A 16648-nucleotide genomic window follows, 5' to 3' on the forward strand; every position below is an offset into this window, starting at 1 on the left:
CTTTTTATTTTAAAAAAATAAAATTAAAATAAAAATAAATAAGAATAAAGAAGTCCCTAATTATTTCTAATTTTAGACTGAGCCTATTGGAGTGGGACATTCCAAAAAGGAAAACGAGCCTATTGGAGTGGAACGGAGGAGTACATAAATTTTTTGACCCTGTGGCCTCCTTCGGAAGGTGGGCTTGTTTGGTCATTATTTAGAATATTAAATTAGAAACGAATTAGACAAAGACACTACTTGCAAAATTAGGAAAGTTAATAAATAATAAAAATCTAGTCATCTTATAAAGCCCAAGCAAACTTAAAATTTGTGTCACAAGTCTACAACTTCCACACATAACCAATCTAGGATTCCAAACGTATCAAACCCATTCAAAAGGAAATAAACAAAACAGAGACATAACAGAGTAAGTAGGCTTCATTGCTCGTGATCCAGTGCCCGCAGAGCTATATATCATGAACCAGGCATATTCTGCAAAAGAAAATGTTCCCACTTAGATATCGAAAATTCTGTAAATGAACAATTTGCAAGATGCATAAAATTTTCAACCAACGTGAGCGGAACCTCTTTCGTATCAATGCATCACAGCACTTAAAAAACAGTATATATTGTACGAATTTCCAATCTCACGTGCGTAAAGGGGAACAGGAGTTGCAATAAGCCAGGCACAAACACTGCAAGTTCCATTCTAAACACATTTACATGGGACTTGCAATGTTTGGTAGTTAAACACGAGCGATAGTTGTAGCTCACTCAGCACACGATTTTAGGATGCAAACATATAATTGTATCTAAAGATGCAACTTAACCTAAGAATTAGGCAAAGAACATTAACAGAGAAAAGGATGCACATCTTCATAATAGAAGATACTTACAAATTTTGTTGAAGGCGACGATGTCGACACTCTGGACGTATTCATTAAGTGGTTCTGCAGTAAGATAATCCTCAATAAGGTTGTCAACGGATACCAAGTCATCCACAATGGTTATCATAATTTGCAGCTTCTTGATTCCATATCCAACAGGGACAAGCTTGGCTGTAAATCACAAAATACATCATTAATCAATTTTGAAAATGTGATCTGATACCCAACAGGAACAAGCTTAGCTATAAATCACATAAGACATGAATTGATTCCTAGGAGGTTAAAGAGCTTACATGCTCCCCAAAGGAGACCCTCCTGCTGCACTTTTCTAACTTCTTCTTCGAGTTTTTTCATGTCAGTCTCATCGTCCCATGGTTTAATATCCAACACAATTGACGACTTCCCGACTGAGGAATAATAACCAACAAAGATAAGAGTTATTTCTTAGACAAGATTAACAAATGCAGATAAAATATGCACAAAATATTGCTTCATTCTAAAATCAAATCAAATATTGAAAGCGATTTGCAGGTTTTAATGATGATATAAATACAAAAAAAAATCCAATTCCTTGTGAGGTGAGAAGGATGAACTAACCAACTTTCTTCTTTCCAGCAGCCTTTGCAGCAGCTGCACGCTCTTCAGAAGCCTTCTTCTCTTCTTCAGTCTCCTCACCAAACAAGTCCACATCATCATCATCATCGTCGTCATCAGCAGCAACGGCCTGAATCCAAATTGGTTATCAACTTCAAGATCAAACACAATAACTCTCATTTGTATAGCTAAAGAACAGTGTGATCCACAATACTCAATACCCATACAAGAAAATACTCATCATTATATTTGACATAATATAAATCGGAATCTTATCCACTATATCTTGCCTTAGTGTCTGTTGCCGGAGGAGTTGCAATAGCATCACTGACAGGAGCTGATCCCTCAACAGTTACGCCACATCCCTCACCAGAAACACCACTACAACACAATCATATAGATTAACAATCTAACAGTATAAATTTGTGAGATTCATAATTCAAGGAAAGGACATACGAAATCCTCAACAGTGCATCGATGTGGTTGAACCACCGTGACACGTTAACGTAGTCCGATGATGGAGGCTTGGCGACAGCAGCATAAACAGTCAAATCATCTTTTGAAGCTTGGTACCTGAGACAAAGCATAAGAACTTTAAAATAACAATATTCATTTTCCAACTGAATCTCAGCTTGCAACACATCTGTAGCTAAGAGACTATTGGCACACAATAACTTTCATCACCACCCACCAATTAAAATACAAATAAAAGGCCATGTACCCTAGTCCAATCCAATAATAATATCATTAGAATCCCACAATGAAAAATACTCATCAAACAAACTGAAGCTTGATTACTAACTCACCCAGCACATAGTAATCAAGTTTCACATTGAATATTAGAATCAGATCACTGTGTTAGAATGCTCAAAATTCAAAACAAAACAGCGTCGCATTTGCAATCGAATTGGAAATGCTTAAGCTAAACTTACCCAGTAATGTAACTGCGAGTAAGAAGGTACTCATCGAGCTTCTTGAGGCCGGCGGCGGAACTGAGGTCGGAGAAACTGACGGCCATTTCTTGATGAAGATGAGATTTGGGATTGAGCGGCGTGAGTGGATTCGGCAATGGGGGAGGCGTTTGCAGCTGGGGTTCTAGGGCTTTAAAAATGATTGTGGCTCATGAAAATCGGGTTATTGCTAATTGACCCCTCTAATATATCAGTATATCTGGACCCTTTTGTGTTTTGATCCAATATGGGCCTAGGGCCCATCAGGCCATCACTCATATTTTTATAGTCTAAATTATTTTTTAAAACATATTAAAATATATAATTTCATTTATTCAAATATAATTTATAATATATAATTAGTTTATTTTATTTATTTTAACATATTATCTTCACAAATATTAATTAAAATTATATTAGTAAAAGAAAATTATAATATAATCTAAATTTAAAATAGTGGGCTAGGAACTATCGCAGTGAGACAGATAAAGTATATTTTTTACAGGGAATAATTTTTTTAATACCCATAAAAATATAATAAAAAATACTTTCGGCCTTGGAGATTATATATAAAAAAGTTAAGTAGCAAATGCATTTCTAACGTTTGCATTAAAAATTAAATAGGTCATTTATATTATGTTTTTGTGCAACTAAATCCTCCATGGCAAATAAACCCTTGATATTCACAATTGATGCAAATAAGTCTCTCTGTCTCTGTTAGACCAATGGACTAATTTGCTTCCATTTGTGAATGTTAGCGATTTATTTGTTTTTTCTTTTTGTAAATATTATGTGTGCTTTTGCTACTTAACCTATATAATATAAATATATACTTATAATTATATAAATAGATTTATTATATAAATTTATACCTATTAATATAAATACTAAAACTATACAAAATTTTCCTAACATATAATTTAAATAATTTTTCTAACCAAAGCTTTGATTTGAAATGTTCAAAATATAGAGAGATCAAATTGAGATATGAGAATGTCACATGGGATATAGCATTGAATTATATTTTTGTATAGATTTTTCAGTCAACGATGGCTACTAAAAATTCGATGTGAGATTCAATATTTTAAAAATGCATAAAATGAGAATTTTAAAATAAATATGAATAGATGATGCAGGAGATGTTATATAAGACCCGCGAGTTTTTTTTTTTTTTTAAAGAAAAAAAAAGAGCTTGAATCACTTATCGTATTATGGTAATACAATAACTTACATAAACTATCTTGAATAAATGCACAAATTATGTTTAATGCAAGAAGGAACATTAAATTAGAGTTTATCAAACTTTAATTCCTCTCAATTGCGTAACCAGTTAATACAAACTAATAAAATAACTTGTTGGTAAATTTTGATTACAATATGTGGGTCAACAAAAATATTCTTTTTTGTGATAAGAAGCTTTGGAATATTATTTCACTTTTAAAATAGTAGCAAGTAGCAAGAAAGACAACAAACATATGATGAACAAACACACAACATGATCGTATCGAAATAAATAAGTCATATAATTAAGTCCAATACAAATGCCATAAAATTTTGCCAACTTGCTCATTAATAAGGCAAAAAAAGAAAATAAAATAGTTGATCACACATTATATGATGATGATCTAATTTAAGGTTCATGAAAATTGTGTTTCTACGCCTTGAGTTGCTCCAAATGCTTGCTCTTCTCATCTTCATCCATGAAGGCTGTGATAGGAAAAGATCTCCCAATCCCCATTGGAGTCTTGAAATAAATCTTATCGGCTGCAGCCTCCTCAATGCTCATCTCAACAATGGGCACCCAAAGAAGAAACTGCTTGCTCTTCACCCCACTCATCTTCTTCATCTTCCCCTTCTCTACGTACGCGGTCACCTCCCGGTCGTACCTCACGAGGGTGTTGGACCCCACGAAGAAATGCTCGTAGGGCGCCTTCTGCTTCATCCACACGAACCCCGTGTCACGGACTAGGCCACACTCCTCGAGGTCCTTGAGGGGCAGCACGCCCCGGGGGAACCCGAGCTCGTGCAGGAGTGTCAGGGAGTGGTTGTAGCACTCCTCTGCGCCCTCGATGATCTCCGCTCCTGCACGTTGCTCCTCTTCTAGTTTCTTGGTGGCCATTTTGTAGTAGCTAGGGTTGGATTCTTGGTGTATTATAAAGATATATAAGTGTGTTGGAGAATGGGGGATTGTTTGTGTGCTTAAATAAGCATTGTGGAGGCAGGGCTACTTTGTGGTTGTTGTTTGGAGGTTGAGCTAAATTGATGCCTTTGATTGATAGTTGTTTACCAAACAAAAGTCATTATTGAGAGATCTCTCTAGTGATTGGCAGGTGGTGGTTTGCCAATATTTTAATAGTTGATAATTAGGAGGGAGTTATTGGGAAACATACCTTTGTTTTGTGAAATGATTTGAATAAGGATTTGAAATGGTTTTGACTATGAAGACGAGCCTCAATCCTCTCTCATTTATCAAGGGCATTGATATGTTAAGTTTTCATAATAAGAGTTAATTGATAATTAAGTCTCAATTTTACGATTTTTATTGCAAATGATACTCAAAATATTTCAACAATATCTCAACATTTCGATTTATACTATACACAAATACTCATGTGCAACCGATTACACCGTGCAATTGGTTTCCAGAATGACACTACGGAAAATGACACTTGAACATTTACGAATGACACTACTTCAACATACAAGTCTCATTTGTATATGCAAGTTTGGAGCTGAAATTTCACACATAAGTGCGACTTTGAAACGTTAAATTAATCAGTGACTTTTCAAATCCATTATCCGAACAGTTCTCTCGTGTTGTCAATTTCATTTTCGGACGTCCAAAACCTAAATAATTAAGTCGAATTTGTCGTGATCAAGTTGGAACTTCCCAATTATTTGAGCTATAATCTTAACTTCAAACTCGTGAAAAAAATCAAGGGAGATAGGTGACATTATATAAACGTTTTTAAGAATTAGATCTGATCTGCAATAAAGTTGAAAAAATTGTGGTTTAACTTGCAATTAACTCGTTTAATAATGTCAACTACATATTGGTATCATGATGCATACATTGATGTCCAAAATACTAACCAAATAAATTACTACTACAATTCTGCAAAGTCATCAATCAAAATACTTCATTTTCAGTTTTATCTTAAAGTCAGAATCACCTAATTCCAGATCAGCCAGATGCATGTGGGAATTCTATCTACTAACAATCATCCCTGATAAAATTTCATAACTAATCAAATCGCAGATTAAGAATTCATGGTTGAATCAAATCTGCATTCAATAAGGGTCAATAAGGGCTAAGTAAGTCATCTGGATATGAATATGGACAATGTAGTCAAAATAAAGCTCAGAGATTCATAATTAGACCAAGTAAACATAACATAACTGTCAACAATTACACAGAAAAGTGCTACAAAATTTCCCAAAATGAGCCTAACTAATGAACTGCAAATCTTCCCTGGTTTCGAAAGGTTCTTGCACCAACTGGAAGTTCTGCAATTAAACACGAAAAAACAGAGTTGCAGTCAGTCCCCTCTCGTCATGAACATACACACCATTCAATCATCATCTCAATGGAAGCTTGCAACATTTATCATATGGAATGTACAGCATGCAATCAAACTTGTCAAATTGACTTGCAGTACGACACAAAGAGCGGAGCATAGAGCGACAAACTTCGCCCCAAGAAAACAATTATAACTAAAAAACACTCTGTATTCAGATCGCTTACAACATCCAAGGTTTGGCGTGTAAGCAAACGTGTGAAGCTCTATCGACCGAGCATGTGTTATACCTAGTTGCATTCATGCTTTGCACATCTAGTTTGATTAAACAAACATAACTCAGAATGCAGAGGCATTTCTCCATGAGTATCCTTGAGATTTTTGTCAACCCGAACACTGCCTAACTTGCTTCGTTAGTTTTATTTTCAAACCAGCACGAGGCACGAAATCATAAAGGCCAAGCTAGGAACTGAAGATAGTTTTATCCGATTAAGTCGAAGTAACAATAGGTTAACATGATTTCAAGAAAACCATAAACCCTCTCTATTTCAACATTAAAAGATACCAAATTGGAATGACTGGATCCCCCATAAATATAGTATACCAAACCAAATAACAAGTTCTGCACAAAATCAAATCAGTAGCCCTCAGTGACACCCACATTCTCATATAATTTCCAACTACTGATTGTTTATTGGCATCAAAAAACCTAAGCTGCTAAGCATAGTAAAATGCACATGCACCACCACCAGCAAATTGAAAAGATATGAGTAAAGTTAAGGAGGCTAATTTGTTTTTTTTTTAAACCCTTATTTATTTATTTGGGGGGCAATGTCACACAGAGAAAAACTCCACATTGATTCAAACCACAACAGACATTCCTAATTACAACCAATTAACTCATCAAATCGAAAACCTAATCAAATTTCAGATCAAAAACTCTAAAAAGGAAAACTAACACATTCGTAAATTAAACCAATCGGCTCATCAAATCGAAAATCTAAACAAATTTCAGATCGCAATTTCTGAAGAAGGAAAGCTAAAATTAAAACACTCACAATTAGGCTGCGCCGACGATGATATTGTTGATGGGAATGAAAATCAACTTGACGAAAAATCCGACGAAGCCCATCACGACGAAGCCGATCGCCGTTCGAGTCGCGACCTTAGTGAATTCTACAAAAAAGCACACAAAATCAGGCGATAATTATAAGAAAATGAGGGCAACAAGCATCGATCGGCGACACAATGCTCACGGAGGAGCTGTACCTTTTCGATCGGGCTTGTGGCAACGCTTGACGAGGCGGATGCTGTCCTTGGAGAAGTCTCTCAGCGGATCGAAAACTGAATCCAAAGCATCCATGATCTTTTCCTCTCGTTGAACAAACTCAAGCTGGGTTTTGAGATGAGAGTAATTGATGCAAGGACAAAATGGAAATGGAGCAGTTTTATAGCGTCGAAATAAAGGGGAAGAAGTCCAACTAGGACAACAAGGCAAGGGCGATGACGCTATCTGAAATACCGAAAATGCCCCTGCGAGTTTACACTATTTTACAGCTGGAAACATCGTCGTCTTCAACAGTGATCACGATTCACGCACTTGAATCATGCTCCGACCTATTTCCCTCCTCACCTTCCTCGCCACCGCGATCTCCCGGTAATGTTTGGCGGCCTCAAAATCTCCGATATCGGAGTAGAAGTAAGACGCCTGCAACCAACTGCAAGGATTCTCCGGTTGGAGGCGCATCAGCATCTCGGCAGCTCGATTCCCCAATTGTTCATCTCGATGAACTCTGCAACTCCTCAACACAGAGCTCCAGATCACGAAATCCTCCTCCCACGGAGTGCCTTCCACCACCCGCATCGCTTCGTCTAGCAAACCGGCGCGACCTAGAAGATCAACCATACACGAGTAATGCCGCCTCTCCGGTTGCAGCCCGTGACGAGTTCGCATCGAGTGGAAAACCGCTCTTCCCTCCTCCACCAGTCCGGAATGGCTGCAACCCGTTAGAACGCTCAGGAACGTCACCTCATCAGGCTCCACGCCGTTTTCAATCATCAAATCCAGCATCGCAACGCATTCCTTCCCCATTCCGTTACGCGCTAACGCGCTGATAACCGCCGTGAAACAGACTAGATTTGGGGAGGGGATTCCGGCGAAGAGGCGGCGGGAGGATCCGACTTCACCGGACCTCGAGTACGCATCAATCAGCGCGCACGCCACGGCAGCATCGGATTCGAAACCTGATTTGATCGCGCAGCAGTGCAGCAACGAGCAGCAAGCAGGAAATGAAGAAGACGCCGTAGCTTTCAAAGACGAAGAAAGACTGACCTCATCAAACCCAATCCTCTCATCAACCATCACCCCAAACAGGGCAACCACATCCTCCACGAGATCGAACTTGAGCAAAGCCGTCATGAGAGAGTTGCAGCACTCGAGAGTCCTCTCAGGAGCGCTGTCGAACACACGAACCGCGCCATCAATATCTCCGCATTTCCCGTACATGTCGATCAAGGCGGATCGCAGAAGCACAGCTTCGAACCCTGCCTTGACGACGCAGCAATGAGTTTGCCGCCCGAATACTAGATTTCTACTCGAGCTGGATAGTTTCAAGAACCCCAAGAACGAACAAGCCGACGGCTTCTTGTCAAACAAATGCATTCCTCGGAAGTTGATAATAGCTTCGTGTATGCGCGCACTTGCTGCACAGACGGACACCATAGAGTTCCAAGAAATCACGTCTGGAGGCCGTATAGCCTCGAACGACTTCCTCGTCTCCGCCAAGCACCCGCAGGCAGAGTAGAAGTCCACCAAAGCATTGGCCACGAACAAATTTGAATCGACCAATCCTCCCTTGATTACACAGCAATGCAGCTGCATTCCTTCTTCGAGACACCTCGCGTAACCACAGCCCCGAATCAGATAGCAGAAGGTGACCCCATTAGGCTCCAGCCCTTCCACCTTCATCTCATTATGCATTCTCAGCAACTCTTTTGATCGTCCCGTTTCACACAATCCGCGCAGAGCAACGTTCCACGTGGCCAAGCTTCTCTCCGGCAATGTAGCGAACAGCCTTAGAGCAATGCCGGCGCAGCCCATTCGCAGATAGAGATCAACGAGGGCGGAACCAATGTACACGTTCGTACTAAACCCGAGAACGGCCGCTCTGCAATGAACCTCGCGTCCTTCTCTGAACAACCCTGCAGAGCTGCAGATACTCAGAAGAGTTGAAAACGTCGACGAATTCTCGACGAAAGATTGGGAGACCATCTGGTTGTACAAGCTTAAGGATTCTCTCAGAAACCCACGACGATAATGCCCAGAAATCATAATGTTCCAAGTAATAACATCTCGTTCAGTCATTTCATCGAACAGCTTGGCGGCGGAATCGAGAGACCCAGATTTGAGAAGGTCACTGATGATTCTGTTACACGAGTAGATGTCGGTGTTGGTATTAGTGAGGCAACGTAGAGGGTGATGAAAACTGCGGACAAATGCGGGTTTATGTTTCCATGAAAGCGCTGCTGCTCTTGCGCAGAATAAGAGAAAGTTGTGGTTTTTCATCTACTAGTAGGCAGTCCGAATTCGTTACATGGCCGAGATATCTATGAATCAATCTGTTTCAAATGAAAGAAACCGTGGCAGCTGTATCTGTAGAAATATGCATATGAAAATTTTGTGGAGAGATTAAAATGGTGCAAAACTCAAAATGCAGCGAGCAATTTGCTCCAACAATACAGCAAAACCAAACGCATTATTTGTTTTTGTTTTTTTTATCAGGTTTTGAACAGCAAAAACGCATATATGCGTTTCTATCTTTGAAATACTGTTACGTTTAAGCTCAAATTCTTTATGGATTGAAGAAATCGAAAGGCTGGACTGAGAAATGCCGTGAGGAAGAAGGCAGCGAGTATATAATTTCCTTTCTATTTTGAAACCTATTTAATTTAATTTAATGTGGGCTTTTACATTTTGGGTTATTGATTTGATTTTATTAAACCGAACTACGAGCCCAATATATTTTATATCAATATATGCTAGAGATAATTAGGAATATTTGTCGTAAAATATTATGAATTTTCAATAATTTTTGGTGTTTTTTATGATTTTTAAAATTTCAAAAAAAAATATTCCCCTTCCATCTATAAAGAATATGACACTTTTGTCATTTTTGCCATCAAAAATGAAAAATCTTAAAATCAACTTGTATTTGGAAATATTTCATAAGAAAAATAATTTTCTATGTTAGCTCATAGATGCAACGACCGTGTCGAAGATGTCATATATGTTAGTAACCAATTCCAATCTGTTGTGATATTTGAGAATTTTTACTTTGAGGTGAATACAATAGATATGATCAGCTAGGAAATGTTGAATTATTATGAGAATTATAATAAAAAAAAATATTACTATTTCCTCTCGAATTCAATGCTTTTCAAGAAACTATTGCAAATAATCCGTTTATTCATCTATCTTATACTCCTTCTTTATCTGTCATAAATTCAAAAATCAGGTAAAGAATGAAAAAAAATTCCCCTGTTGCAGCATTTCATTTATTAATAATCAAGTGGTTGATATAAGATTTTATTTAGTATGAAATTAGTGATTGGAACATTTTGTGGGCTAATTTGTAATTTGAAAACAACATACAAAAATTATTACAAGAATTCGTATATATAAAATATATTTTTGGATATGAATTTGGTGTAAATGATTTACATTGAATTATTGTTTTATGCCACACGTATTTGAATTGAAAATGAGTTTGAGTTTGATGGTAAACGATTAGAGCAAATTCAATCCATGTACCTCACACTTGTGATTAGACTAATCCATGCATGCCGCCCATTTCAGTGTCATAATAAGAGGTTAATTATGAAATTCTTGACCTTTACTTATTTTATGGCTATATCTCAATATTTGAAACTTATCAACTTACTTCATTCTACTTGTCTCTAAATAATTTTGTATATACATATTTTTTGATAAATTAACAGTATTAAATAAAGAAATTTAAAAATCGCACCATAAGAGATTCGAACCTAAAACCTTTGGCCTTAGGCATTAACCTCTTACTGCTTGACCAACACACACACATAACTTCTTATATTTTCTTTTTGAGTCGTCCCCTAAATAATTTTGTATTCATCTTGAGATATTATTTCATCACTAATAGTACCCCATCTATTATTATTTTTTGTAGTTCTCAATTCTAATTATAACACTTTTTTTCACCACTTTGAATACTAATTATAACATATTTTCATCAATTTCAATACACTCAACAACTTTATTTTAAAATTCATGCTCCTCCCTGCTAGGAAGTTATTTGGGGGACGGAGGGAGTACTTATTAATTCGGCTTCAGATTTGACGCACACACCAACTAGAGTTCTTGGAGTTTCTTTCATGCGGTCACAAAAAAAAAAATGTGATCTCTGTTGACATGAGTATCACCTATTAAATCATTTAAGTTTTTTTTTTCTCAAATATGCAGTCTTGTACCTGTATATATTTGAAATCTCTCTCTCCTTTTTTTTTTTATGTTTTTCGATTCGTTCTTGTATCCTTTCACTTTGAAATCTATATATCTATATAAAAGCTCAACCACTTATATAAATAGTAAGTTATTTTTTCCTGCCAAAATCACCTTATTATTTTAGAAATAATTATTATTTTTAATTTTTTTTGTTTGTTGTTATTTACGTCTACTTAAGATTATATGAAATATTTTTTGTTATAAGTTTTCATATTGTCCCAATTTAAGTATTAGTGAACTTTTGATCTTTTAAATATTTTATACTCCCTCCGTCCACGAAAGAACTTCCTATTTTTCTATTTCGGGACGTCCACGAAAGAACTTCCTACTTTTTCCTATTTTGGGACAATACCTCACCAAAGACAATTTCCACCACTCAAATAATATTAATTAAAACAACACAATAAATTATTAATACTTTTTCATAATTCCCAATACACTTTACAACCTTTTCTCCACTCTCAATACACTATACAACATTTTATTAAAACCCGTGCCACTCCCTCCTAGGAAGTTCTTTCATGGACGGAGGGAGTATTTGTTAGTCATACAGATAAATGTAAATAAACTATTCAATAGCCAATATAATATTATTAAAATATTTATATTGGTAACATCTATGATTAAAATAGAAATTAAGATATTTATTTATTTATTCTTTGTTGAATATTTAATCAGCATATGTAAAATATTTGAAATTTAAGATTAATCAGTCATTATGATTATATAGGTAATTAATTATTGCATTAGTTATTTTTAATCTCTTGAATATTTTATAGGTAATAATTATATTACATAATTGTTTTTTAATAAAATATGTAATAACATATTTTTGTATAAAATGATCACACATGTTCAGTAAATGTAAATAAAAGTGTTTAGTATATGTATGTATTACAGATTTAACAACTGCGTTGGGATGGATAGAATAGGATTCGCAGGGCAAGGGGCATTTAAGAGACAAAAGGAGAGTCCTGTGTACGAGCTTGGGATGAGTAGAGTAGGATTCGCGGGTGTACGAGGTTGGGATGAGGAGAGACAAAGGGGTACCCTTCTGATTTTTTTCTATACCGGTGTATAGAATCAGAAGGGTGCTGTTGTATATTAAAGAAAAGAAAAAAAAAATTGGTGGACGTCGTATACCACCAAATAATTTCCGCAATAGCTAAGAATTAGTATAGTTTAGTAGCAAGCAGGGTCGAACTACAGAGAACATGTAATTGCAATCAATTTCCTAGGGATCTAAATTGGTGTAGCCACCACGCCTTAATTTTAAGAGAGAAATATTAATAAACTAAGGAATCAAATAAACAATTACTAAAATTCAATTAAAGAAAGGTAACTCGGCTCGAATAAATCCATACCAATTTAATAACTTTGATCATCGACGCAAAGATAAATTAATCCCTATCAACCAACCAGTTATAGGATACCGTGAACGCACTGACATACCCAATTCCTACTTATTGTGTCGATAAACAGCTGGAGACGCCAGACCTGCCTATTTCCCTTATTAAAATATAACCTAACTAGAAACGCCAGACCTACATTTAATATTCTAATAGCATTAAGATGAAGGACAAATTACCCAAGAACGCAAATAATAATTCGTCTATCAATTTATTCTTATTACGAACATTGTAGCTTTATCACTAATCAGCCATATTTCAACAATTACGAATTGACAGAAATCGATTGACTATAATCCAATTAAATCTAAGTTGATCAGGCTTAAATAAAATTAGAATTGTCGTTAAACACAAGAAATAAATCGAAATTCATAGGAATCAATTATATGAACAATTAAATCTCACCAATATCAAATCAGTACTTCATTATTCTCGCCGAATTAAAAAATTAGCTACTTATAATTAAACTAGCAACAATCAAATAAATAAAGATGAACATGAAACCAAGTAAATAAATTGGAATTGAAAATAAAAGAAGTCACCACCATTTAAGAATTAAAAGTTGTCTGCCAAGAATTGGTGATCCAAGCCGCCAACTCCAAAAGCAAAAGTAAAACAAAAATAAACTCTTAGTCTAGGGAATTAAAAACAAAACGTGTGGCTCACCAAACTAAACTAAACTAATATATTATTCCCTAATCCCTAATACCTAGCCGCCCATCTAATACCTCACGTCCCTAATTCTATGAGCCAAATAAATGACTAATTTAATTATAAGCCCAACTAATCCTATGTTTATAATAGCAAAATAAATCTTATCCTATCTGACATCGTATAATCACTCCATTCTAATTTTCCTCAATTCTCATTCATTCTTATCTATTTATATATTTCTAATCAATTTTTTTTACATTATAGCAAAATAAATTATATCCTACTTGGCATCGTATAATCACTTCATTCTAATTTTCTTCAATTCTCCTTCATTCTTATTTATTTATATATTTCTAATCAATTTTTACATTTAAAAACTATTAAATAATCATATAAATTTATAGATAAATTCTATACTATTAAATAATCGTATAAAACTATTAGATAAAGTCTGTACTATTAAATATCCTACGTATATAATAGCAAAATAAATCTTATCCTACGTGGCATCGTATAATCACTCCATTCTAATTTTCCTAAATTCTCATTCATTCTTATCTATTTATATATTTCTAATCAATTTTTACATTATAGCAAAATAAATCATATCTTACCTGGCATCGTATAATCACTTCATTCTAATTTTCTTCAATTCTCCTTCATTCTTATTTATTTATATATTTCTAATCAATTTTTACATTTAAAAACTATTAAATAATCATATAAGTTTATAGATAAATTCTATACTATTAAATAATCGTATAAAACTATTAGATAAAGTCTGTACTATTAAATAATTATATAAAACTATTAGATAAATCCAACATATCCATTTAATTATAAATCCTACATATATTATAACAAAATAAATCTTATCCTACGTGGCATCGTATAATCACTTCATTCTAATTTTCCTCAATTCTCATTCATTCTTATCTATTTATATATTTCTAATCAATTTTTACATTATAGCAAAATAAATCATATTTTACGTGGCATCGTATAATCACTTCATTCTAATTTTCCTCAATTCTTATTCATTCTTATTTATTTATACATTTCTAATCAATTTTTACATTTACAAACTATTAAATAATCATATTCCTACGTATATAATAGCAAAATAAATCTTATCTTACGTGACATCGTATAATCACTCCATTCTAATTTTCCTCAATTCTCATTCATTCTTAACTATTTATATATTTCTAATCAATTTTTACATTATAGCAAAATAAATCATATCCTACGTGGCATGTATGATAACTTCATTCTAATTTTCTTCAATTCTCCTTCATTCTTATTTATTTATATATTTCTAATCAATTTTTACATTTAAAAACTATTAAATAATCATATAAATTTATAGATAAATTCTATACTATTAAATAATCGTATAAAACTATTAGATAAAGTCTGTACTATTAAATAATTATATAAAACTATTAGATAAATCCAACATATCCATTTAATTATAAATCCTACATATATTATAACAAAATAAATCTTATCCTACGTGGCATCGTATAATCACTTCATTCTAATTTTCCTCAATTCTCATTCTGTCATTCATTCTTATCTATTTATATATTTATAATCAATTTTTACATTATAGCAAAATAAATCATATTTTACGTGGCATCGTATAATCACATCATTCTAATTTTCCTCAATTCTTATTCATTCTTATTTATTTATACATTTTTAATCAATTTTTACATTTACAAACTATTAAATAATCATATAAATTTATAGATAAATTCTATACTATTAAATAATGTATAAAACTATTAGATAAAGTCTGTACTATTAAATAATTGTATAAAACTATTAGATAAATTCAACATATCCATTTAATTATAAATCCTACATATCCATTTGATTATCGCAACCCAGCCAAATTAAAACACATTAGCACTTCGAGGGTCCATTTGCCTGTTTTTAAACGCATCTTCTTAAGAGAGGATGACACGAGTTTTAATAAAAGTTAGTTATGTATTTGATAAGTTGAGAATGGGTCCCACAAAAAGTGAAATTAATTATAAGAGTGATAGTTAGTGAAGGTGGAGAACGAGTCCCACAAAAAGTGAAATTGTAAGAATAATAATTAGTGAAATTGTTTCCAAAAATATGTTAGGAAGATTGATGTGTGTGAATTAGTTGTCTAGATTTGTGTTTATTATCGTGTGTTTTTATTTGATATTACCCAAGTCGTTGGTGTTTTGGCGCAGGAATTGCGTGGATGGAGAATGAAGATGGCAGATGCTGGGAGATGATGAAAGTCGGGAATTTTGATGAAGTTGGCATGATTTTTAAGAGATAATTAGAGCTGGGCTTGGAGTTATTTATTTTATATTTAGTTAAGCCTTAAACTCTTGTTTTTATTTATTTTTTGGGCCTTTGTGGTGTTGGCCGATTAAGCCCATTTAGTGGGCTAAGAGCACTCTCAGCAGATCACCTAAATGCATCACTAACTCTAAATTTAGGCTAAAACAATTGAAAATGAGATAAAAAATGCATCTAGCAGATCCCCTAAATTGGATGGGGCCCACAAAAAATTTTACACCTACCTAAGTTCAATCTTAAATTTACACCCACCCTAAATTTATTTTAAGCTTTTAATTAGTAGGGCCCACACATAATTATTGTTTTATGTAGAAAATAGGAGATTTGATGTATGCATTTATAAAAATGAGATCCTAAAATTAAATAGGAAAGCTTTAGGGAGGAATATATGAGCATAATTTTGGAATTTCTGCTGGGAGTGCTCTAAAGAGACGGTTATTTGAGGGATTAAATCCCTTGACCTTGTGCTCCACTCAGCCGCCAACTAGGGAGTATTATATATATTAGAGGATTAATTTAGTTTCGAGTACAGCCACATAGATTAGTTAGAGGTTAGGTTTTATTTTTAAGCACTACACGTTTTTGTCTTTAGATTAAGAATTGATATTGTTTTTTTTTGTTTTTTACTTGGAACTTGGCGGCTAGTTTCAAGTGTGCAGTAGGCGAATTTATTTGGTTCAAAAGTGGTGATTCATATTTTTAATTCCATTGCAATTTATTTTCTTAGTTTCATATTTCTTCTATTTTATTTTATTGTTTCTAATTTTAT

At 34.2% G+C, this 16648-nt stretch overlaps 5 protein-coding genes across 6 annotated transcripts in view; all 5 read right to left on the bottom strand.

The window, feature by feature from the left end:
* The window catches only part of LOC130987821 (uncharacterized), a 551243-nt gene that overhangs the window by 424259 nt on the left and 110336 nt on the right, over positions 1 to 16648 (bottom strand). The window lies entirely within an intron of this gene.
* On the bottom strand, positions 262 to 2589 carry LOC130987815 (elongation factor 1-delta-like). The gene is made up of 7 exons (XM_057911497.1): positions 2396 to 2589; positions 1920 to 2036; positions 1754 to 1844; positions 1467 to 1593; positions 1163 to 1276; positions 879 to 1040; positions 262 to 474 (listed from the first exon to the last, which is right to left on the bottom strand). Coding segments are annotated over exons 1-7 (699 nt in total). The 5' UTR covers positions 2482 to 2589; the 3' UTR covers positions 262 to 472.
* LOC130987826 (uncharacterized) lies at positions 3916 to 4634 on the bottom strand. Its single transcript, XM_057911525.1, has one exon. It carries the CDS (start codon positions 4530 to 4532, stop codon positions 4068 to 4070), a length of 465 nt encoding a protein of 154 aa, XP_057767508.1. The 5' UTR covers positions 4533 to 4634; the 3' UTR covers positions 3916 to 4067.
* On the bottom strand, positions 5760 to 7449 carry LOC130987831 (protein transport protein Sec61 subunit gamma-1-like). Of its 2 annotated transcripts, XM_057911530.1 has the most exons (3): positions 7201 to 7449; positions 6990 to 7107; positions 5760 to 5920 (listed from the first exon to the last, which is right to left on the bottom strand). In XM_057911530.1, the coding sequence occupies exons 1-2, from the start codon at positions 7292 to 7294 to the stop codon at positions 6992 to 6994; spliced, it is 210 nt and encodes a 69-aa protein (XP_057767513.1). In that variant the 5' UTR covers positions 7295 to 7449; the 3' UTR covers positions 5760 to 5920; positions 6990 to 6991. The 2 variants fall into 2 exon arrangements, with proteins under 2 accessions (XP_057767513.1, XP_057767514.1); XM_057911531.1 differs by having other exon boundaries at positions 5760 to 7107; positions 7201 to 7389.
* LOC130987790 (pentatricopeptide repeat-containing protein At4g39530-like) lies at positions 7364 to 9827 on the bottom strand. Its single transcript, XM_057911465.1, has one exon. It carries the CDS (start codon positions 9494 to 9496, stop codon positions 7517 to 7519), a length of 1980 nt encoding a protein of 659 aa, XP_057767448.1. The 5' UTR covers positions 9497 to 9827; the 3' UTR covers positions 7364 to 7516.

This window comes from Salvia miltiorrhiza, chromosome 6 (genome assembly GCF_028751815.1).
Source record: "Salvia miltiorrhiza cultivar Shanhuang (shh) chromosome 6, IMPLAD_Smil_shh, whole genome shotgun sequence".
Taxonomy (NCBI): Eukaryota; Viridiplantae; Streptophyta; class Magnoliopsida; order Lamiales; family Lamiaceae; genus Salvia; species Salvia miltiorrhiza.

Coding starts and splice junctions, on each gene's coding strand:
- LOC130987815 (XM_057911497.1), bottom strand. CDS start 2,481: ATGGCCGTCAGTTTCTCCGACCTCAGTTCCGCCGCCGGCCTCAAGAAG. Junction 1,594..1,753: donor CTCCGGCAACAGACACTAAG/GCAAGATATAGT, acceptor ATTTGGATTCAG/GCCGTTGCTGCTGATGACGA. Junction 1,277..1,466: donor TGCTGGAAAGAAGAAAGTTG/GTTAGTTCATCC, acceptor ATTATTCCTCAG/TCGGGAAGTCGTCAATTGTG.
- LOC130987826 (XM_057911525.1), bottom strand. CDS start 4,532: ATGGCCACCAAGAAACTAGAAGAGGAGCAACGTGCAGGAGCGGAGATC.
- LOC130987831 (XM_057911530.1), bottom strand. CDS start 7,294: ATGGATGCTTTGGATTCAGTTTTCGATCCGCTGAGAGACTTCTCCAAG. Junction 7,108..7,200: donor CCACAAGCCCGATCGAAAAG/GTACAGCTCCTC, acceptor GCTTTTTTGTAG/AATTCACTAAGGTCGCGACT.
- LOC130987790 (XM_057911465.1), bottom strand. CDS start 9,496: ATGAAAAACCACAACTTTCTCTTATTCTGCGCAAGAGCAGCAGCGCTT.